The sequence below is a fragment of the Poecilia reticulata genome, linkage group LG1 (genome assembly GCF_000633615.1).
Source record: "Poecilia reticulata strain Guanapo linkage group LG1, Guppy_female_1.0+MT, whole genome shotgun sequence".
Lineage (NCBI taxonomy): Eukaryota > Metazoa > Chordata > Actinopteri > Cyprinodontiformes > Poeciliidae > Poecilia > Poecilia reticulata.
In genome coordinates, this window is record NC_024331.1 from 661,360 (window position 1) to 686,483 (window position 25,124).

General features: G+C 38.4%; 2 protein-coding genes across 4 annotated transcripts in view; both read left to right on the forward strand.

Moving 5' to 3' along the window:
• LOC103462363 (protein sidekick-1) overlaps positions 1–19,593 on the forward strand; it is a 620,157-nt gene extending 600,564 nt beyond the window's left edge. For both annotated transcript variants that reach the window (XM_017305208.1, XM_017305213.1), the window contains 9 exons: positions 2,801–2,987; positions 3,075–3,212; positions 3,291–3,452; positions 5,677–5,802; positions 6,247–6,411; positions 10,241–10,378; positions 12,072–12,192; positions 12,272–12,401; positions 16,642–19,593. In XM_017305208.1, the coding sequence (XP_017160697.1) occupies positions 2,801–2,987; positions 3,075–3,212; positions 3,291–3,452; positions 5,677–5,802; positions 6,247–6,411; positions 10,241–10,378; positions 12,072–12,192; positions 12,272–12,401; positions 16,642–16,947 (1,473 nt within the window). In that variant the 3' untranslated portion in view covers positions 16,948–19,593. The remainder of the gene's footprint in view (positions 1–2,800; positions 2,988–3,074; positions 3,213–3,290; positions 3,453–5,676; positions 5,803–6,246; positions 6,412–10,240; positions 10,379–12,071; positions 12,193–12,271; positions 12,402–16,641) is intronic.
• A 4,762-nt stretch (positions 19,594–24,355) lies between these two features.
• LOC103462342 (zinc finger protein 585A-like) overlaps positions 24,356–25,124 on the forward strand; it is a 12,575-nt gene continuing 11,806 nt past the window's right edge. Inside the window, exon 1 of one of the 2 annotated variants that reach the window (XM_008405045.2) lies at positions 24,356–24,644. The gene's annotated coding sequence lies outside the window, so the exon portion shown is untranslated. The remainder of the gene's footprint in view (positions 24,645–25,124) is intronic. The other variant, XM_008405053.2, reaches the window with a different exon arrangement.

Genomic DNA, 25,124 nt, shown 5'->3' on the forward strand with positions numbered 1-25,124 from the left:
TCAAAAGCCAACAGTGCGCCTTATAATCCGGTGTGCCTTACATATGGACCAATATTGAGACACAATAGGTCTAGCAACTACGGTAAGCAACCACCGACTTCATTTTCTCGCATAGAAGAAGAAGTGCGCGGTGCATGCTGGGATAGTTGTCAGAACGCTGGTTTGTTAATAAAGTTTGACTGACCTATCTACCTACCGACCGTCTAGARTCAGGTCGTCTGCAGGTCATTTAGCACCACTTTCTCCACCAACATGCTGTGTGTGAACGGAGAAGGGTGACCATCGTCCAGCCACGCCCCGGCCCAGTCGCGGAAGGCTCTCCTCGCCGACCGGAGWCGGACTGTTTTGTTGACATTCCGTTTAGTGCAGCTCCATCTAGTGGATGCATAACGTAACTCCAGCCTCTACTGTAGTGTCTATTCTATGCGCTTTATAATGCGGTGCACCTTATACATGAAAAAAGTTTTAAAATATACCATTCATTGAAGGTGCGCCTTATAATCCGGTGCGTCTTATAGTGCGGAAAATACAGTATGTAAACAAAATTGACTTAATTTTATCATAAAATAACCTCAGTAATTATGACTCAGATTTCAAATCAAGATTGTACTTCCCAAAGAAAAAACCTCTCTGAAATCAACATAGGGCGGTATGAAAGTTCAGTTGCCGCCTTTGCTAAATCTCAAAGGTTCTCAAAAGTTTCTGCAAAGCGCCCTGTTTCAAAAACCTCTAAATTGTTGCAACGCCCCCCTCCCCCCCTTCTCTCTCTCTCTACTTCCCTTTCTCAGAGGAGGGAGATGTGCAGCCAGCTCTCCATCTAATGGGTGAATTGAGTTTCCTAAATCTGATGGGATTTTACCCTGTCCAGAACTGAAGTAAACTCTGTTTAAGCTGGCCACCTTATATTTTGCAGTTCTCACTAAATAGAGCAAGACATATCCTGTTTAAATGGAACTTCCTTCTGTGTGCTGAAGATAATATATACTATGATCTTTAGCTGATTGTATCAATAAGTTATTGTGTATCTCATTTTAGTAGGAACTCCTAGAAGAAAAGATCTGGTCAAATGCTGCCCTCAAGTGCTGCTCAGAAGCTGCTACTTTCAGCTTTGGAAGCACTAAATATGGATTATGGTGCTCCATAGTGCTATATATTCTGAATAACAAGAAAATTGAGCCATTTGTATACCTCTCTACAGCAGTTTTATTTCCCAACTGCAACAACACGTTATTTTTTTGAAAATGCTAAATAGTGCGTTCACCCAAAAATATATTTCAATGTCAGCTTTTGTGACAAATTAAAAAATGTAAACCATTTATTAAATATACCAGTCTTATGTTGCTATTTGAAAAGTTATTGGCGTATTAGCAAAGTATCAGACTTTATGTACAACTGAGTGAACACTCTGGGTTGTATTCAGGTGTTCTCAGACACCAAATGCATCTTGTATTAATTATTACACTGTGCTTTTCAGCACATCATTGTGATGAAGACCAGGGGTTCCATCCCATATTGATTATTGATGTTATGTTATTTATTTACAGTTCAAATGTGTTTTGCATCACTTCTTTATTTCAATTACATTGTGACATTTAGTGAACATTCTTTTGGGTAGGGAGACTGGCCATCTTTTCTGTTCAGAGAATGTGGGGGAAAATGTCAGTTTGTTTCTGATTGGTTTAATTTGAGTTAATTGTTTCAGTACTTGCCTTTCTGGGTGTGTCTCAGCCAGGTGGAGCAGAAAGGGAGAAGACTGGCTCTGGATCAGTCTCTATAAACACCACAGTATCACCTTCTGGCTGCACATCAGACAATGAGTAATTTGCTGTTCCTATATAGTTTATCTGAGATAAAAAGAAAAGGGTGCAAAAGTTCTCAAAGACAAAATTGACTCAACAAATAAAGCTAGGCTTCAGCATGGGGCATGAGTCACAGAAAATCTTCAGTGACACCAAAACTACCAGAAATATATTTAGATCTATTTTTCTTGCCATTAACGTGGAAAGTATATGCTTTTTAGCATAATTTTCAACAAATATTAGCCTAATAAAACATACAACAGTTGTATGCTTTTCATTATTTGAAACCCAAAAAACAGAAATAATTTGTTGGTTTCTTAAAAATGACCAAAAATATTCCTAAAGCAGATGTCATCCCCTGAGCTCTCCCATCAATAGTCCATTGATTTGATCAAAGATTTTCCGCAGTGCTGTTGTGGTTTAGCCAAGTAGGAGGGATGACCGATCCAAGATGGCCGCCATATTTCCTGCGCCCGAGAAGTCAATGTGAGGTCTACTCTTTACTGTCTGTAGTCTGCACCCTATTCTAGATCCGCTCCTGTTTAGTCATACTCCTAGCTTTGTGTTGTCACCCTGTGAATTTTATACCACAGGGAGAGGATGACGGGTCTCTGAGATCTATCAGGGTTGTGTAAACACAATAAAAAATTTAGATGTTTTATCACTTAACGTATAGTTAGTTGTTCCATGCTCTTCAAGTTTCCACATGATGGATTGAGCTGAGCTGTGTTCTATGTTTAAAGCTTTGAATATTCTTTTACAACATTCTCTGACCTGCTGTGTTTCTTCATGCTGTTCATTCATTGAAGTTCTCTAAGTAACCTTTACTCTACAGTTGGATTTATCCTTAAAACTAGATTACATGCAAATTTACGATTTAGGTGAATTTTAAAGCACTTGGTTACACTGAGTTATATTTAGGGTTTTCAGTTTGAATGAGGCTGAATACAAGGTTTTTTTGAAATGGCAGCAGTATGAATCTATTGTTTACTGTGTTCCAGATTCATTACTGGGAAAGAGACAACCAGAACCAAACTGAGAAGATGAAGGTGATTTTTGTCCCAGATACCCATGTTCACCTCACAAACCTGACCAGCTATACTCCATATATGGTCACACTGACTGCCTTTAACACTGCTGGGGATGGACCTCCCAGTGAACCCTGCGGGGCCCGGACCCTGCAGTCTGGTAGGAAGTTCGTTACAAATCAGTTCCCTGAAAACTAATCCATAAGGCAGCGTGTGCTCTGATCTCCCTGGTCTGTTTGTTCCGCAGCGCCCAGTCAGCCGAGCTACCTGACCTTCTCTGAAGTGACGGAGGGGAGTGTCAACGTGTCCTGGGGAGCTCCACTCACTCCCAATGGACAAGTGGAAGGCTACCGGGTCATCTATCAGCCCACCGCTCCTGTACAAGGTATGCACAAAAACAGACACTCACTCATTAAAGGGCATGTCTGATGTTACAAAGTGGTTTCTCCTCAAAAATCTGCAGGAGTGAGTAAAGTGGTGACAGTTGATGTGAAAGGGAGCTGGCAGCGATGGCTAAAAGTTCGAGACCTGATCAAAGGAGCAACGTATATGTTTGGAGTTCAAGCTCTCACAGTCAGTCACGGATCAGCAGTGGAAGCAAACATCACAGCTCAACCTGTGAAAGGTGAGCAGAGCTGACAGAAATCTCTACATGTTGTCACTTTAGACTTTGCTTCAACTCAAATGATTTTATTTAGAGTACTTAACATTCAAAGTATCTTTTGGTGTTTTGTTTAGCAAAGATTTAGATATCACCAGCTGAAAATCTTTTTAAAAACTAAGATTTGACTTTAACTGCAAAAATATTTGTTTTACCTGTATATTGATATACAGGTATGAAGTTTAACCCTCCTGTTATGTTCGTTTCTGAGGTATAGCAATAATGTTCGTGGGTCAATTTGACCCAGGGAGAGTTTTATCATGCAATAGTGTCAGGAACCAAAGAATTCCTCCAAAACATTTCTTTATCTGATTATTAACTCTAATGCTAACCATCTCAATCAAAATTTGTGCAATTATGTTTTTTATTTCTCAGAAATTAAGGATTAATGACGACAACTTACTCAATTACTCATTTGGACATAAAAAATGGGATTTACATTTTTTATGTCCACTGAAAAAAACCTAGACACAAAAAAACAATAATTTCCTTGAAAGTGATCTTTGGTAAAATTTTTTATATTACATTTAATTTTTTTTTTTTCAAAGGGTGATCTTTATAATTGAACTTGAGACACACATACTGTTCCGGGTTAAATTGACCCGCCAATTAAAATCCAGATAAATGGATCATGCAGAGAGTATTTATGTTTTCCTCCACTTCTACTGAGTGTCCACTCAGTGTGGGTGGAGTTTTCCCACGGGAACAGAATAGGTTCCCGTCAAAAGTTGTATGAACACCTGCTTTCTCGCAGTTCATTGTGAAGTAAAGAGAGTAGGGAGAAAGTGGGTTTGTGTGTGTCTGCGTGTGTGTGCGTGTGTGTCTGTGTGTGTGTGTGGTGTGTTGTGTTTGTGTGTGTGTGGTGAAATAAGGTTCATAGCTGTAAGGAAACAAACAGAATTGGACATTTTTAATCTTTTTTTGCACTTTAACTTGACTGCCGGGTCAAATTGACCCGAACAGTATCGATGTAACAAGTAGACGCAGGGGGGGCTGCAAATGTGTAAAATGAATACATTTTCAATTTATATGTAGAGTTCACCTATTAAGACAAATAGAAAAAGTTTCATGCAATAAAAATACTTGCAACTATTTTAAAAATATTTTTAACCTTTGAAACGGGTCAATTTGACCCGCAACATAATAGGAGGGTTAAATACAAGTAATCTTTAAATACGGGTGCCAAGGTATACAGTTAAGCCCAAAATGATTCATACCAAATTTATTTTTAAAATAAAATTTTAAAATAAAATAAGGAGGAGACTTTAGCTTCCATTTTGGATTTTCCTTCTGATTCAAATCTGGACTCTCCCAAAAGTTAACATTACTTCACACCAGAAATTAAGTATAATTGGATATTTGACATCGAGAGGAGCCAGATGAGGTGGCTTGGGCATCTGGTTAGGATGCCTCCTGGTGAGGTGTTCCAGGCACGTCCCACCGTTAGGACGCTCCAAGGAAGACCCAGGACACCCAGGAGGGACTATGTTTCTCAGCTGGCCTGAGACGCCTTGGGATTCTCCCGGAGGAGCTGGAACAAGTGGCTAGGGAGAGCCTTCTTAGGCTGCTACCACCACAACCCGACCCCGGATAAGCCGGGCCGGGCCAGGCTGGGCCAGGGCCAGCTGTTTTTGACCTGTTCTTGGTAAATGGTTGCTCATTTAAACTGGTCCCTGCATTCTTCCTTGTTTCAGCATTCCTTACAAATGTCCAACAAGGTTTTGGCCAGTACAATTAATCATCCACAATATTTATACAGTGCATTTTACAAAAGATTATTTAAATTCAATCACATATACATTCCAATTGATCCTAGTTATCAAACAGTGCAGTATGATAAATTAATCACTTAACGTATTAAAAGGTTTCTATCTAAGCAAACACAGGTTAATGTATTGAATTGTATTGAACCAAACATGAAGTACCAACCTCTGCCCCTTCCCCTCCTGACACAAATAGAAACAAAGTGGAAATGAATACTTATTGTTATTATCAGGACAGTTTTATTTATCGGACCAATACTGATATGTTAAAAAATGACTAATACCAATTGATACTGATGTTGGTGCCGGTGTATTGTGCATTGCTAATAAATTATAGGTAGGATTAAAGTAATTTCTGTGGGTTGATTCTCATTAAAACAACACAAATCAGTACCATGTCTACACGTGTTCCTCTGATACTGAAGGGTCTCCTGGGCCGCCAATGGAAATGTCCATCACCAAGACATCATCTGCCCTCACCATTCACTGGTCAGAGGGAGACATGGGTGCAGCTCCTGTTACTGGTTACGTTGTGGAGGCGCGTCCCTCAGGTGAGCTCTGTTGCTCATTGCTTTGACCTTTGCACTGTCTGCACTGATTCTTTTACTTACTCACATTAAACTGTTCTGAGTGGCAAGTCTCTGCATATCCCATGGAGCAAATCAAGTCAGGCACGATTAAAGACCTGTGTGTGTGTGCGTTCGTGTGCGTTTGTGTGCGTGCGAGTGCGTGCGAGTGCACGTGCGTGAGTGTGCAGGCGCATGAGTGCATGTGTGTAATACAGGAAAGGAAAGAGCTTCAGCACTGTGCGGAAGAGCAATTGTAGTCTTGAATTTTTCTTCTGCTAACAATTAACAAGCCTCTTTATTAAAAGTTATTAAAACAGCAATTACTGCCTCCACCACAATATTGTTACCATCTAAAATGTGTCATTCTTACTGACAACTAACAGTTATATCCATCCACTTGTGTTAATAAAACCTGTATTCCTGTAGATGAGGGAGTCTGGGATTCCTTCATCCGACTCCTCCCTCCAGCCTGCAGGTCCGTCTCCGTGCCACTGGAGCGTCTGAGGTCGGGGGTCAGCTATGAGTTCAGAGTCATTGCTGTGAATCGCTATGGTTATGGACAGCCAAGCGCACCCTCTGTGGCTCTTGCTGGTAAACACACACAGATGTGCAAACCACTGGAGATAATGCTGGGGAAGTTTAGACAGTAGATCCAGCCTGATGGATGCAACATAGAGCAGGAAGATACTGAGGTGATTGGGCTTTTGCTGCCACGTAAAGGCAGAACTGCTTCAGCTACAGCCTGTATAACAGGTCAAACAGAAATCTACACTCAGATACTTATCAGTTATCTTTAAACATTTAGTTAGCACTTCTAATAAAAAGATCAGAGGAACAGACACTTAGAGTTGTCTTTATTTTCAAAGGATTTGCTGCAACATTTTACTTCTTGTATTCTAAATACACAATATGCTGAATGAGTGTAAAATAAAAAAACACTACTGTGCTGTTAAAGGGGCAATATTATGTAAAATCAAATACTTTTCTGTGCTTTACATCAGGTTATAATGTTATTCCTTCATTAAAAACATACCGGGAGTGTTCCCTTCTTTCATCCATGTTTAAGAAATCCTTCAAATCTCACACGGCAACCATTCAACTGTTTATGCAGTTGAATGGTTGAATGGAATTGTACCTCCTCAAAAGGCAGACCTCCCCGCAACTTTCTCCTTCAGACTGGCTAGCAGCAGTGGCGGAGCAAGACTTTTAAAGTTGAGGGGGCCAAGGGGAGGCCAGGACTACCTCTGGGGGGGCAAAATTTAAAATGTGTGTATATCTGAGGTATATATATATATATATATAAAGTTTCCTCTTACACTTTGGTCCAAGCAGAGAGAAAACTGCTCCTTGTAAACGATGAAGGCGAGTGAAGTGATGTAATTGAAGTGGAATTTCTTAATTTCATTTATTATAAGTTATTGGAGCCTCAGTCAGTGGTTTGTGTCACTACGGAGAAAAAGTTAGATGCATTTATCTGCTTTATGTGTGATTGGAGATTCAATTAGGTGAATATTAACTAAAAATGCGGCTAAATAGTCTATGTTAATATGTTTTGACAGGTAATTTCACAGGTAAAAATAGTCCGGGTCGGACTAGAATTATTTGCCTGATGGTGGCTCAGGCTTCTAATTAGTTTACATTTAATGAGTTTGGAGCACACAGAGAAAACCTAAAGAGAATGTGATCTACTTATTGTAGTTTAAGTAGAGGAATAACAGCTGATTGTTGAGGGAGGAAAGAAATTAAAGTGCAGATCCGTTAGGCAGAAACAAGCGCAGTGCGCTGGGCAATAAATGCACATAAATGCTCCACCGTTACGCTCCAATTAATCACACATGAGATGACGAATGCCAAATATACAAAATATAGTTACACTGCTTACGTTAATGGTTGTCTAAAAACAAAACCAGTAAAAACTTAACTGAATTAATATGTCAGATTCCCTCCTCACCATCATCTTGATAAGAACAGAGAGCAGTCCGCTGGTTTCTGACTGATGTAGCGCCGGTGACAGTTGGTGCTCAGACAGTTTCATCTTTACGCACTGAGAACATCGTGGAGCTCATTAATTATACTAAGAACAATATCTGTCAGAGAATCATCTCTGATCTGGACGCTTTAACGGACCAGAGGCTTTGGAGCACCTGACGCAGCCGATCCGCTTCTGCTGGTATTTCTCCCGCTGAGGGAAGTCAGTGCGGGATCAGGAAACGATCAGAGTTCTGTCGTCTTCTAATCACGTCATTTCGTCAATTGTTACCTGATTTCAAAAACGTTCTTGCAGAGAAATAATAAATGTTTCGTTKGATGACTACAAATTGGAAATAAAATGATTTTTTTCTTTGACGGACAAAGAAAAACCTCTAGCGCCACCTCTGCTCCAAACTAGAACATTGTCGGCCCCTCTTCGGTTTTTCCTTTCTTTTTTTTTTTTCAAAACACCAATAAATAACTCATTGGTGTTTTACCATCACCACCAGGTATGAAGTGCTTTAGCCTTTGAGTTGCACCACAGCGCAGCATAACTGAAACATCCAGGAGTTTTTATGAGTACAAGTATTAAGAAGGCTGGTATCGCGCCTGATCTATTTATTTATGTCATCACATGGACTTATATAAAGTTTTATATATTTTCTTTTCATATATAATTGTTTTTCTTCTTTAGATATTAGGTTGGCTTAGAATGATTCCAAATAATGTACAGGAATGACCTGGTGCTGTTACATGTCAATCATCAGCGGAGGCTACTGGGGGGCCAATCAGATGACAGGGGGGGCACTGGCCCCCCGGCCCCCCTCTGGCCCCGCCACTGCCTAGCAGCAATTAGTAAACACCTGATGGAACTGTGCATCTGCAAAGTCTGATTTCATTTGGCAAAAACGTTGTTACAGGGTTAACAGAGGAGCCATGTTGTGATGAGTTTCTGAGTTTCAGAAAGAGCAGGAGTTTTTAAAGAGACAAAGGCCCAATTTCAAGGCATTAAATTATGAAGTTGAATTTCGTTTAAGTCATATTTGATAGGCATAGCATTTTTACAACAAGTGACGGCAGCATAGTTCCTTGATTGTGCCATCATATGGCACTATGCCTGGAAAATACACAATCCTGCCATTTAAAAAAAATTCCCCATGACATTTTTTTTCTTTTTTTGTCCCACTGATGTGTTTCAGACCATTAAGCAAATTTTAATGTCAGAAAAGGACATTTAGAGTAAATACAAAATACTTTTTTTATGCTGGAGCAGCAAAAGCCCTGATGTTGGTATCCATTGCTATTAAAAGTGGTTTAGAGTCACTTGGATCTTTAATATAAATATATTGCCACAATGATATGTTTGAATAATTTGGGGGAAAAAATATATCAATGCGATTTTTTTTTCTTCAGAAATTGCAAAGCATTTTCTACTATGATGTTTGGACAGTTTCTGCTCTGAAGAAAATATAAATTCACAGAATTGATGAGAAATTATCTGAAATGTTTTTGCAATCATATTATGGAGACAGGTGTTTAAATAATTTCTTGATAGTAATGTGTGGCTGGGTAATTTTCCATCTTTGTTTATCCTAGGGGTGTAGCTTTTTATTTTTTTTCTGTTTTACAGATGGCCAAGTTGGTTTGTACGGAGTCCTTTAGGGAACTCCGTTCCCTCTCAATAATGTACTGATCAGTTCATGAGGCATAACTGAATACTGTAAGCCTTTCTTACGGTGGCCATTGTACTTTCTACTATAACATAAGGCTTTTGTGAGGTTTTTCCATGCATATTAATATCTCGTTGTGAAATATCTGAAATTTTATTTCTTTTTCTTTATAATAGAAATGCACCACAAACCTATGATATAAACAGAAACTTTCCGTAAGAAGATAACAAATAAAAAATACATCCAAACTATTTGGACTTTTTCTGAGTTATCGCAGGGTAATAAGTCAGTTTTGATTGTGTCTCTTTTGTGTTGGTAGTCTAAATAATTAAAGCAGGGGTGCTCAAGTCCAATCCTCAAGAGCTACCATCTTGCAACTTTTAGAAGCATTCTTTCTCCAACAGACTGGGATCAGGTCTGAGCAGGTCTGGTAATGAGCCATTCATTTGATTCATTTGATGGTAGCTGTCGAGGACTGGACTTGAGCACCCCTGCTTTAAAGGGATGTGCAGTTCCATCTCAGACAGACATAAACATGCAGTGAATAAATCGATTTTCAATCAGTTTTTTTTTGCACTAAAGAGTTAAGAATAAACACTGAGGTTCTTTAAATGTGTATACATTTGAAATTTTAAACTGACATCTGTGACTGTATACAAAATAGACCAGCAAATATTGCAGCAAGCATATTGTTAAATTCACTTTTGTAGCACTATGTTCGATAGAATCACGAATAAATCAGAAATGTTCAATGTCCTAATTCATCTCTCTGCGTGCAGCGTTGTCGGAGCGTCCTTTTTATGAAGAGTGGTGGTTCCTGCTGGTGATGGCTCTGGTGGGCCTCATCCTCATCCTGGTCCTGGTCTTTACTCTGCTCTTGCATGGACACAGCACCAAGTACAAGGCCTGTGGTACAGGTCTGTGCTTCTCTTATTCAACCTTTAAGTCTTTCAGGTGCCACAATTTTGCAGATGATGTTTGTCCTTTTATTTTTATTCTTGAGACAAAGCGTTTTCAGCTTTAGTAGCATCATTACCTAAACATAGTGATTCAGAATAGTCTGTTTTTATGACACTGAAAAGATGAGACACTATTGGGGCACCTATCCATGTGTTTGTGAAACTGCCTAACGCCGCTTGTTGAGCTGAGAGGTGTAACCTTGTTCCTTCACTCTGATGAATCAGGACAGAGCCCACTCCCAAACATCTGACTGGATTTTTGTTTTCCTCACTTTAATTTATTATTCTCAAATGGTTTTATTTTAGTACAGAAAACTACTCAGACTTTTTGTAGTTGTGGAACTAGCTACATCACTTTGCACTTTTATTATTTAATTTTCCTTTGAGATTAATAAGATATTTTGAATTGAACCAAAGCCAAATAAATGATGGAGATTAGTTGAACCGAACTCCATTTGCTGCATTTCTTCCATCCTGAGCTTTGGAGATTTCCTTTATATTCCATCCTCCTCTTTGAAACAGTGGAAAAGTGACTTTTGCTCCTCCAGTCTTATTTGTCACAGCTTGTGTTATTTTAACATCTTTAATTGCTGTACTATGTTAATATATTCAGTATAATTACTATATTTAACTGTAAAGTTAGCCACTTCTGAAAATCAACACACATTTCCCTTTTCTAGAATGCCATGTGGTGCTTTAAAGGCATCACATTTATAGCCCCTAGAAGTAGAAAGGCATGGAGTATTGATTAACATCTAATCAACATAAATATCTTGATAATTAAACTAATAGATGCACCAATTGACTTAACTTGGATTTTCTTAGCATTGTTAGGGTGCCACTTGTGAATTATTTCTTTATGTTAAAATTTGTAATTGATTAATTAACTTTCCGACATAATAGCAGATGAGAGTAAATTATCATAATTGTTGCAATTGCTTAACAGAAAGAAGAAAAGTTTTGTCCTTAATCATCCTCTGCCTTAAAATGATCCATGTTTAGTTGTAACAATAGACTAATTGAGAAATATTTATTTTAGATGTAAAAGCAATACAATAATAATACTGTAGGCTGCTTATTTCCTATAATTTTGAATAAAATTTGTCAAACAGATGATTACATTATGTGATAAGAAATTATGACTGGGGGATTTATTCAACCTTTTATTTTAATTGCAATGTATTTTATGTGAGAATGAGTCTGCTCACAGATAATCTGTGAAAATATTGATCTCCTCCAGCTCCTCCCTGAGCTGCTGTTGCTGCAGGAAGGCCTTAGTGCTGTCAGTCAATGCTGCTAATGCATTCATGACATTCCCTGCTAGCTGCAGCAAAGCAAAGAACAAAGGGGATGAGCAGTGCTGCATGAGATTGTGATTGACTGTGGTAAGCCCCTCCTCCTGCCTCTGATTGGTTGTTTCTGGTAAGCACTGAGAGCACTGGAAGGAGGCAGAGGAACTTGATTTTTTTCTCATAGATTTTCTGTCTCATACTATACTGTCAAGACATGGTGACAGTTTCAACACATATGTATAAAAATAGCTGAGTAGTGGAGGTAGAATTAAAAAAACAAGATGTCCTGCTGTATAGAAACAGTAATCTATTGGACCAGCTTCTTCAAATGTCCTTCTCTTTTTCTTATAATCCCACAGGAAAGCACATTACTCCAGGGGAGGAGTCGGTAACCCTCGACAACGGTGGTTTTACTTCTCTGGAGCTAAATAGCAGAACACTCAACACCAAGAACTCCTTCCTCAAAAAGAATGGGACCAGGTTAGCTCTCCCAGAGGATTACACAGCACTAATCCTCATTGGAAGAAAAATAAGTTTCGTCATCCAAATTTGTGTCCAGATCTCCACCCAGGCCCAGTCCAGGTGGGCTCCACTATTCTGATGAAGATATCTGTAACAACTATAACGGAGCCGTGCTCACTGAAAGCACCACACTCACAGAGAAACCCACTGAGGTCTCTGAATCAGAGGTATCTGTGTTTTCTAGTCTATCTTTATGGATGTGGCTTTCCAATGTTTGCCTCAGTTTAAGTTCCTCCTGTTTCTGTTTGGTGTAACTTTTCAATATGTGCCACAATTTTACACCAGTGTGTCTGACTTATGAAGATCAGTTGGTCAGTGCCGGATTCCGCCTCCCTGTGTGATCACTAGTTTTTAACTGATCTGGCATCTTTTTATCTACAGATTGTGTAGGTTAATTCCTCAGAGTTTATGTTTCTACTGCTGTTAAGAAAGTAGCAAACTAATAGCGTGAGAAAGATTAATCCTTCAAATTGTGCCTCAATCAGTTTCGGTTCTGGACTGAGTTCACGGAACTGAATCCAAAATATGATATAAACTATTCTAACAAGTCTGGAAAAGCAGGGCATTTATTTTTTCAGTTTGGGAAAATATTTGTTTTTCACCACTTTATTCCAAATTCTGTTCTCTAAATCTGTTCATTCATTTATCTATCCATCCCTTTACCCTTAACTTGTCAAGCCATTTGTCCATCTATTTTCTACTTTCTTTCTATCCTTCCTTCCTTTTCTTTTTTTTTCTGGTTTACATTTAAAACGTATCAACTGCTAATGTATCTGCCATAAATCCACTTGGAACGTTTGTGCTCATACTTTCAAAATGACCCCAAAAAACTGAAAATTCTGGAACCACTGTAACATGTCACCAAACAATTGTGATCAATTTGATCCTTACAATTCGGAAGCACTTTAGATTTGGAAGAAAATCTGTCTGATATTGTCTGAGGTGTACTGTCAAAAGAAAGTGACAAGTATTTTCAGTCTTCAGTTTGTGTAACATGTCTCCTGTCAAAAAAGCTGAAAAGAGAAACATAGATTCATGACTGATCTGATTTATTATTATAGTCCTCAAAGGGTTAGTCGGCAAAACAACATGAAGCTCTGCTACCAGGCTTTGACTCGTACAAAGCTTTTAGTCCAACAGAGGAAGCTGAAAAAAGCCAGGTTAATCTCAGTGGATATAGATGCTCTAAGAAGGCTATTTTAGATATTTGTTGTGGTATTACATCGTTGTGCTGTAACTTTGGTTTTGTAGAATAGAATAGAATAGAATAGAATAGAATAGAATAGAATAGAATAGAATAATCTCTGATCATTGTATATAATAAAATGAAATTCCAGATATAACAAAAGGACTAAAAGAATAATAAAAAAATGTAAACATTACTATATTAGACAAATACAGCATAATAAAAATAGTGTACAGTATATGTGCTGATTATATCACATCTTTTATAAATATGCATCATATTACACAGGTCTCACACTTTAGTACCTAGTGAATCTGTGTCTTGCAAAAATAGTCACATGCCTGGAACTTTGACATGCCATAAACTTCTGTGTGTTTTCCTTGAGATGTACAGTTGAAACCAGAAGTTTACATTCACAGAATAGAAACACATATGCACCATTTTGTTTCTCACTATCTGAAGCTAAACCACTTTGTCTGAATGCTTTGTGGCCATTGTTAATTTGGAAGACCAATTTTTAACTTCCAGGCTGATGTCTTTAGATGTTTCCATCCAAATGTAAAGATGGTCATTATAGCCAAACAGATCAGGACATCACTCCAAAAATGAAAGTTACTCTCCTTGTGTGCATTTGCAAACTGCAATGTGGCTTTTTAATGTTTCTTTTGAAGTCATGGCTTCCTCCTGACAGACCACGTTGGTGCAAAACTCCAAGTTTGGTCTCATGTGACTAGAGCACATTCTCCCACATTGTTTGCTGTGTCCCAACATGACTTGTGGCCAGTAACATGTAATCCAGTTACTTTTTTCAAGTAACAAGTAAAATAAGGAACTACAATTTTTTTTTTAAAGTTATTAGATTACTGTTACTCCACACAAGCAGACTGTGATTTTGTTTGTCATCCTCTCATGACAACCATGTCTGTGCATGTGACATCACTGGTCATGGTAACAGACCAAAGCGTAAATCAGCAGCAAACAGTACAGAGTGCAGCAGAACAATGTAGCGTTTAATGCTTGGAAGCGCCGTCATTACCTGTTCGCTCTTAGTGGGAGGAAAACTTATCTCTAGTGAAAACTCTACTTCATATTTGAACAGTAAGCTGCAGAAGCCCAAGAGCCTCTAACTGATTTGACCAATGCAGCTGCCACATCGATTCCACAGGGCAAACCTCTGACAACCCCTCTCCTGCTAAACAGGTGAAAAGAGATTTTTCTAAACTCATTACAATTCCTCTCTCCACTTCAAAAACTGTTAAAAGATGGAAATGGTACTAATTCAGAGGACAGTCAGGAGATATCGATTTAAATTATTTTATATTATCACTGTATTTTACATCTACCGTATTTTCCGCACTATAGGGCACACCATATTATAAGGCGCACCTTCAGTATAGTGATTGGCCTATTTTAAAACTTTTTTCATGTATAAGGCGCACCGCATTATAAGGCGCATAGAATAGGCACTACAGTAGAGGCTGGAGTTACGTTATGCATCCACTAGATGGAGCTGCACTAAAGGGAATGTCAACAAAACAGTCCAACTCCGGTCGGCGAGGAGAGCCTTCCGCGACTGGGCCGGGGCGTGGCTGGACGATGGTCACCCTTCTCCGTTCATGCACAGCATGTTCGTGGAGAATGTGGTGCTAAATGACCTGCAGACGACCTGATTATCAGGCGGGTACGTAGATAGGTCAGTCAAACTTTATTAATAGATTAAACCAGCGTTCTGACAACTATTCCAGCATGCACCGCACGCTTCTTCTTCTACGGGCGAAAATTAAGTCTCCAGCTGCTTACCGTAGTTGCTAGACCTATTGTGGCTCAATATTGGTCCATATATAAGGCGCACCTGATTATAAGGCGCACTGTCGGCTTTTGAGGAAATTGAAGGTTTTTAGGTGAGCCTCATAGTGTGGAAAATACGGTATTTTGAATGAAAGAACGCAAACACAAAAATAATTGTGCTTTGTATGGTTAGGAAGAAATATAGTTTAACAGAAGAGAGACTTGATTTTCTTTATCATGAAATATGCAGAAAAAATTCTTCAAATCAGACTTGCATTTGATTACATTTTTTGTGATGAAATGTACATGAAGTTACAAGCCAAACAAAAACAAGTAACTAAATAAAGTAATTAAAGTAACTAATTACTTTTAAAATAAGTAATTGGTAAAGTATTAACTGGATTATTTTCTTGGGAAAGTAATCAGTAATTACTTTCCAATTACTACTTCAGGTAAGTTGGCCAACACTCCTTCTGCCAAACCTCAAACATGACTTCTGCTCTTTTTTTCAATCCTGACTTTATTCTATCCATTCTGCATGAAGGCCAGAATTGCAGAATGAACAATCATTCTGTAAACGATAATTCATCTGAGCTGTGGATATAAAGATATGATAGAAAACTTTACCAGTTTGAATTATAGGCTGAAGTTGACTGCATTGCTCGGTGACTAGTGCCAATTTGAATGTATGATTGGATTGAGGTGACATGTTGTGAATTACCACTAACTATATAAATAAACCACTTATGTAGCTTTTTTATTATTATTTAATTTAATTTGATTTGATTTATTTTTTATCTTTTTTATACATTTTAAACTCAGTTACTGTAGTTGTCTTGGATGTTATCTACAGATATTAGATTAAAGAGTGATCCCACTTTTAATTTTTTATATTCACTTTAAAATTAAGCACAACTTTGTGTAGTTTTGTTACACAAAATCTATGTATAATACAATGAAGTTTGTTGTGGTAATTTATGGTATTTAATTTATGTTGAAAGTCTGTTTGAAGACTGAGATGATTGAGATCAACATGTTTATGACTTTGAGGGGACAAAATTTTCTTCTTTAGATTTTAAAGAATAAACTGATGGATACATGATGGATACATCATTTCTCCAAATGATGAATACATCATTTGGAGAAAAGTTTTCTGAGTCGGTTTGCCTTTGTTTTAATTAGCCTCTAGCGCCCTCCAGAGGGCAGCAGCTCAGATGTGTTGAAAGGGAGTTTATTCGTCACTTTTTCCTTGAGCCAATGATCCCCTCAACTTATTTGGAAGTCTGCTTTTTATAGAGATTCAAATATGTTTTAAATGCAGAAAAATATCATAGAATAGCATTTTTTTCTGTACCAGCATTTTAGTTTTCCTGTCTTACTCTTGTTCCTGTAATAACTGGCAAGTTGAAAAGCATCTTGTTGTTTGTGTGCAGCTAACGGACAGCGACTACGAGGATGAACAGCCAAAGCACTCCTTTGTCAACCACTACATGAGCGACCCCACTTACTACAACTCCTGGAAACGGCAGCCCAAGGGCCTCAAAGGGACAGGGAGTCCGTTTGCCTACGAGGAGTGTGCCACCGCTGACACTGAGCCCTACTATCAGACGGTGGTGACTCAGCACAGCACAGGGGGAGCTTACACACCCACAGGGCAGCCCGCGCACACACACATCAACCCCAACACCAACCCGCCGGGGTCACGCACTCCTGTGACAGGGTTTTCTTCCTTCGTTTGACTCTAGAGACGGTGTTTGCACAAAAATGCACACACACACACACCCACACATGGAAGAAAGGGGGTGCTGCCATGTGTTAGGGCTGAAGGAACTGGGAACAAAGGAGCCGTCATTCCCCAAAGAACTAAAATCACACTCCTTACTCGCCTTCGTCTCTGCTCATGAAGACCCTGTGTTCAATGTGCGCTCTTTTTCTTAGTGTGCTTAAATGCACCGTTACCGTCTTCATTTTCCACAAATTCTCACCAGCTTATTTAACCAGATACTGCTGTCTACTCCAGAGAGTCTCCACAGAGAGCCGTAATGACTGTATTTATGTGTTGAGCCCATTAATGTCTTGCTAAGACCCCCCCTGAAGCTAAAGGAAGCTGGAACTTCTGCACAAAACTTCTCGTCTGTTTTCTGTACCTACACTTAAGTGCACAAGTCCCCACTTAACGCCCTATTTGATGCGCTATTTCAGCATCTCCAGCTGAGAGATGGGAACTTAAAGGCTGTGGGGGAAAAAAAACTGCACACAAGTGAGCAGGTTTTTTTTTTCCACAGACTGGTCCATGCACACAAACACAGCGCTGCCAGCTTTCAGATACCACAGCAGACAAGAGAAGAAAGGAGAAAAATGTTTGATAATCACAGCTTTTTGAATCTGAAACGGACAGAGTGAGCATGAGCAGATGTTTTTCAGCACTTACCTGCAATGTCAGAGTGTTGAGCAGTTTGGTAGAGTGATGTTTGAATTGGAATACAGTACTTTGAAATATGTTCACATTTTGTCACATTGCGACCTCAAAATCCAGCTTGCATTATTAGAATTTTATGTGAAAGACTATTACAAAGTGGTGCATACTTGGAAAGTTGAAAGAAAAAGGATAGTTTGCAAACTTCCCAAAGAAAAACAAAGTGTGTTACACATTTTATTCAGTCTCCTTGCATCAGAACTTTTGCTGCAGCCACAGCTGCACAACTTGCAAATCTACAGATTAAAAGTAGTAAAAACAGCTGCTGCTCAGACAGGATGGAGAGCAGCTGTGAACATTCTTTTTTCATTCTTGGATTAAATTTAAATCTGGACTTTGACTGAGCCATTCATGATAAGACATTATCTAAACAATGTGCTGTCTGGATGTTTGCTTAGGGAGGTGCGGTTGGAACGCTGACCCCAACCCTTTTTTTACTATCCTGTTTCTGCTGGAGAAGCATCCCCAAAGAATAATGCTGCCACCGTCCTGTGAGTGCATTCAGGTTGATGTGCAGTTTTAGTTGTCTTATAACCCCAACTCCAATGAAGTTTTAACCTATATTCAGTTGAATTCACTACAAAGACACAATAATATTCAAACAGGTAAACTTTTTTTCCCCCTAATATTCACTTATTTGGATTTGATGTCTGCAACACATTCCAATGAAGTTGAGACATTGTTTTACACAATAACATCCGAACTTCACTAGAATTGGGTTTATTTAAACATATTAACAATTTACATTACATGTAAATTTTGGAATCATCTGACTAGAGTAACATCATCCACAGGTTTGCTTTTTCCTCTGTGCTGGTTCTATTTTTAGTTGGTGGACTGAACAGAGCTCTGTAAGTTTTTCAAAAATTGGGATTGTTTTATAACCCAACCCTGCTTTAAACTCTTCCACAGCTTCTCCATGACCTGTCAGCTGGGTTCTTTGGTCTTCATGCATTTACACTGACAAGAAATTACTCCCAGGTGGACTACATTTACTAAGTATGTGACACTGGATTTTATTTATGGGTATCAGAGTGAAGAGGGTTAATATAAAAAGCAGCACACCATAATTAAATTATTTTTGTTCAAATTTTCATCATCATTTACCCTTTTTTGTACTATTCTATGTTTGTCCAACCCCTAACTTCATCCCTCTGGAGTTTGTGCTTTTAATGTCACAAATGTTAAAAAAGTTAGACATATTAATAAGGTATATGGAAAAATTTGTTTTTTGTTTTTTGAGTTTTTACTGTGTACTACCTGTCCTCCTTTTACCGCAACTTCCTAAGCCATAATGCTGGCACTGAGCTGAAGCCCCAAACATTTCATCTTCATTTTGCTGAGATGTCATTTTGTTTGTCCAGGTCTTGAGTGCGACACGCGTGCCTACAAGCTAACGTGTGAAACAGCTCTGTGCTCACTAAACCTGCGCTAATATCTATGAAGTTCACTACACAGCAACATGTGCCATAGTGTGTGTGTGTTTGTGTTTTTAAGATGGATTTTGTACATTTAAGCCCTTTTTACTATTGTGTTTTATGTAGTTCTGATGTTTATTTAGTTTGAAAAAGCAGAAAAAGAACACAGGAGGAAGTGCTGGAGGGAAAACGGGCCTGATTTCACATTTTTTAAAAATCCAGAAAAATGGACAGAGGAAGGAGCAAGAGATGCTTCAGAGGAGTATTGTTCAGATTTGAATGGTGGAGCTCCCATAGGCTGAACCTTGGTTTAACATTCAGGTGTCAGGTGACTGATACTCTCTGATCTGTTTCTCCACATGTAAACAAAATTCATCTGTAAGTTTTTGCTTCTGATTGATTTAAAGGTTCTCTGGCCAAGCAGCAGTGTTTCTGACTCTGACATGCTTATTTTCAGCCCCATACAGTGTGAATAAATGGTCATTGTATAATAGCGTGTTAGTGAGTCTGTAAAAAGGAAGTGCACATTATTACGTAGACAGAATTACAGATGTGGCCCAAGATATCAAAGTAAAACTGTGTTGTTCTGAAAAGTTAAAGGAGTAAAAGAGGAAAGGTACATCATAAAGAAACGCTGAACAGGTAACTGAATTATTAAACAGTGAGGCAAGAGCTAATTACACTGAAAAATGTTGCATTTATCACTATGCTGGTGTTCGCTTTTTGATCTCAGGGTTAAAAGTGCAATCACTACTTTAATTACACAAGAATAGCAAAAACATGCATCTAAACTTAAAATTGAAGAACTAAAATGAAAAATGCGTATGTCATTGTTTGATGGTCTATAACATGGAACTTTCCGTCTATAATTAATAGTAAATATAAATCAGTGAAAATGCTACCCGGCATTCATTACTCTCACAGCAGCTAAATGAAATGAAATTTCCAGATTTACTGGCATTGATTAGCTATTCCTGAGTGACCGGAAGGTGGAACTTAATTATTGAAACCTCTGACATTAAGAACTTTTTTTCTCTTTGCATTTAAATTAAGTGTAGTCTTCTTGAACTTTAATGAGCTCTCAACACTTTATATGTGTCTCTCACATCTGGCAAGAGATTAGTTTAGCCTGAAGGATTTTAAATCAATCCTTCCAACCAAGAAAAAATACTTTGTTTTATTTGTCTTTTTTTTCAGCTCTCACTAAATTCTTTCCCTAAGTTGATACAGAGGAAGACTCCAGAACTACCATCATCACTCTAAAGGTTCTGCTGGTCACTTTTACTTTTTTTCATCTTTAATGTGTCCTGGAACTGAAATCAATCTGAGCTAACCGAGTGAAAACACAGCATGCAGTGTGTTTGTAGACAGAGGCTGATCAGCAGAGCTTTTTACCTGGACCCTCTGTGTTTTCCTGCTGATGTCTGTCCCTAGACAACAGGAGGACAGATTACTTAAACCTAATAGTTAGCCTACGGCATAAACACCCAAATCTACGAGACAACTGGGATTTTAGATGGCTCTGTTGCTACGTTTCTGACTCCAACTGGACAAACTGGAAGTTTGACTGCAGGCATCTTCCACCCAGATAGTTGATTTCGAACAAGAAACAACAATAAGTGGTGGAGATGAAGAGTTGCTGCTTTGAAACCTCAATAGAGATTCAAAGCAAGTATTGCTTTTCAAACCAGTTTGGGGTATGTGTTTGGGATTATTGTCCTGTTAGACACCAAATTGTGTCAAAGTTCCCATCATCTAGCTGTACTGAGGTGAAGTAGAGTTCCATCCATTTTGTGCAGTGTACGAGAAAAACATTAAACCCAATGCCTCAGTAAACCCAATGTAGAACTTGCTGGACTGTGGATGATGGCCATGGTGTTGAAGCAGCTTCCAGGTCATGGCGGGCTGTCGGTGTTGAACCACTTTCCTTTAATGAAAGAAAAGAGGAATGGAAAACTGGCAATCAATGAATCAGGGGTTGTGGGGGGCATCTGCTGCAATGGGAGTAATTGAGACTGATTAAATAAATATGAAAGAGCTATGATGGAACATCGTCTGAGGAATGGAGGTGAAGAGATGACATCACACGGAGATCAGGTATCGGCTATAACTAAACTGAATATGACTAAACATCTAAGTACCAAGGAGTGTAACACAGAGAAATAATCATGCACACAAACACACGCACACACCAAAGAGCAAATTAGACTGTGGGTGGAACAGAACAAAATCACAAGATGAAAACAGAATCCTTCAACTCATGGCAGTATGGTATTGATGTAATTATCAGATTGCATCTGTAAGTGAGATATTTTTCTGTGCAACTGAAGCCAAATCTTACATTCTTCAAACATTTGCAGTCTCTTTTGGCATATTCAAGAGAAATACATAATACTTAAATATGCCTGCATTTTTCCTTCCAAATGGCACTCAGTTATGCAACAGAGAGGCAGATAAGAAATCCTACTATCAAACAAAACTGATTATGGAAACAATGTACATGGTTTTCTGCTGTGTCTGAGCTGGCCTGACGTGGTGAGACTATTTTGAACAGGAGAAGAAGCTTCTCCTCTGATCAAACATGAAGTGGGTAACAAGGAGCTAATCTGCTCAGGCTGAGTTAATCCCTCATAAATTAATTTCAGCAACTTTGCCCCTAAACATAGACAGGAAAACACCTGACATTTAAATTGCTGATTAGCATGACAACCTATTGACACTGATTAAACCCCTCAGTATAAGTGCAAACAAAGGAAGAGCACTCAGAGCCGACATTATTCTGACAGATGTCACACATTCTGTTAAAATTGGTACAAGCTTTTTCCATTTTTAAATGGGATTTTTCTTTTACTAATCTTCCTGCTTTGTGTTATTTAGTGACTATTTATTATTCAATTTGGATTCAGTTCAGGAATTCTGTATATTTAATAAAGTGTCCTCAACAGTTAGTCACAGCTTCTGCAAAGATATGTAGGTGCTTAAGCCATGGGCGGAAATCCCAGGGTGGTCCGGGTGGTCCGGAATTGTCTAGAAACTGACTGCATTGCTTTGATAGACTTAAACTTTTTTGTCGAAGGTAGAAAATATCTCAATTACATTTAGCTATTTAATAGCTCTTTAATGAGAAGAGGGAGGGACTAAGTACTACAACTAGCTGACAGCTCTGTGTGGCAGCAGAGAGAGAGAGAAAAAAACAAAAATGTATGATTTTATTTCTTACCATCTTCAACATAGAGCCTCTATAATCACTCGCGCAAACACGCACACACACACACACACACACACACACACACACACACACACACACACACACACACACACAAATCTGGACATTTTTCTATTATACAAACGTGGTGTTTTGAGCATTAAGTTTAAGTTATACTTCCCAGATCTTCATTATTTCTACTCTACTTATAGATTCTCAGCCATCCAGGACATGGCAAAACCAAAAAAGATTTAAGTGTAAAGCAACTTAACAAGTTATGATTTAAATAACGCATAACTTGTATTGAGAGCCACTACAACAAAATCAATATGAGGAATTTTATCAAGTGTGACCCCGGTTAAATTTCTTCAGCAATAATTTTTTCGTAAAGGTGTACCAGAGATTATGTCTGTGCCACTGAACTAAGTTCATAAGCATTTCAATTTTAGTTTGATTTTTATGGGTCTCAATAGTTTGTTTACTGAGAAAAACACGTTTGACCATTGCTAGTCATTTTAGGTCTTGCAGCTTGAACACTTTAAAAACTTTTTGGTAACACTTTATTTGAAGTGTGGTGAATAAGACTGTCATGACACTTTCATAAACATGACATAACACCTATCATGAACATCAAAAAGCCTTCATGAATATTTATGACTGTTGTCATAAAGTGTCATTCGGTAAATTATGACACGTTTACTACAAAGTCGACATTATTCAAAATGTCTTTGTTATGACATCTTGACATTAACCAAGAAATCATTACTGTTTAAACTTTACCTTTGATGAGTTACCTAATTTTTAAAGTGCAATCAGTAATACTTTTATAACACATTTATATGAGTAATGATTTATTGGTTAATGTCAAGTTGTTATAACAAAGACATTTTGAATAATGTCGACTTTGTAGTAAAAGTGTCATAATTTACCGAATGACAACAGTCATAAATATTCATGAAGGCTTATTCCTGTTCATGACAGGTGGTTATGACAGTGTCATGTCAGTCTTATTCACCCCTCTTCAAATAATTACCAACTTTTTAAATCACATTTTACATTACATTTCACTGTAACTTTGTTGACCCCCCAAATTTGCTCTTAAAAAAGGTCCCTGTTTAGTGTCTCCCCAATAATGAAATGTGATTTCCTCCCCTGGCTTAAACATGGAATTTGCTGCAGTTCACTGTGAGTTTTAGAGATTTTTAACCTCACATACAATCATTTACAAAATGGGTGATGGCAAGATAAATTTGGATCAGCCTCTGACTTTGTTTACTTAGCTCTATCATCATTCCAGGTACACCCTGCATTGATCCCATTGAATACGTTTGTTCAAATCAAAGGTTGAATTTGCACAACTTTTCACTGCAAAACCTTGATACCGGATCGGTGTATGTTTTGGTGATGAGATTTTCACATCTAAAACCAGTGAACACAAACACAGTATTCTAGATATTTTAAAATAAAAATCTTTAAATAGAATTTTTGTGTTTAGAAACGGATTAGTAGAAATTTGTTTTTCTCTTCATATTTAAATGACAAAAACTGAAAATCAGAAGCAAAGATAAACTTTTTTTCTCGGGATTTATTCTGGTGTAATAATCTACACCTTAATCAGAATATGCTTCACCCCGAGACATCACTGCCTTTAACACTCTGCGTGACATTTTAAAATCATGTAAAAAGATGACTTAAAAAAAAAAGATGTTATGTTTGTTTTGAGATTGATTTTTTTTGTTAGGGGAATACCTTTGAGGTAAAACAGTACAATTTAAAAATTTCTATTCAGCTTACTATATTTGTATTTCTAGTCATTCAAGTTTGAATACAGAAACACAAAAAATCTAGTATTTCAGTTTAAAAGGAATATTAAATAATGTATTATTATTATTATTATTATTATTATTATTATTATTATTATTACATGTCTACATCTTATGCACTGACGCCATTGTCACAAAACCTGAATTTATCTGAAGGTTTTTTTATTAACCTTATTCAGTATACTGTTTGCCTCCAGTGGCTCCTTGACACCAGGCGTCGCTGTAGGGCGCTGACATGTGAGAGGAAGTTGTTCTGAGAGCTTGCTTGGTCTCCGGAAACAGTATTGGGAGCGTAATGGGCTTGTTTTTACGGTTGCCTCTAATTTAGCTGTTTCCAGCTCCGCTTATCGACCTAACGCCGCAGCATTACTGTCGACTCATTAAAATCTGCAGCGCAGTTAGAGCTACGAAGTCTAACTAACGGCAGCCGTTCGGAGCTAAAGCGATGCAAGTGTGTGTATGGACGTCTGAACACGTCGTGAGTGACACCCCGTTACCCCCTCTTTGTGGTGTGGTGAGTTTTCCTGTGCTCCGTCTCGTCAACGTTTTGTCCTCATTTTTTCATTGTATATTTGCACCTTTGTTATGTGCTGTCGGTCCTGTAGGACAGTGGTCCCCAACCCCCGGTCCGTGGACCGGTACCGGTCCGTGAACCAATTGGCACCGGGCCGCGCAAGAAATAATTCAATATTTCCGTTTTATGTATTATTTGAGTCTGGAGGATCTTTTATTTTGAAAATTCCTTAACCGGATTCTCTCGGTTACTTGAGCGCCAACATTGAGCCCACAAGCAGTAAAATGAGTAAGAAGCAGATCAGATGTCTTTGGAAAGTTTCTTTGCAAAGGGGAAAAGGTCCAGAGAAGAGACAGGAGAATGGATTTATCCCGGACCGGTAGGCGAGTCCCACATTACAAGCCGCTCTGCGTAACATGCGGTGACTGGCTGCTAATGAAGCAATGAAGCTTCAAACTACTTCGCCATGTAGAGACCAAG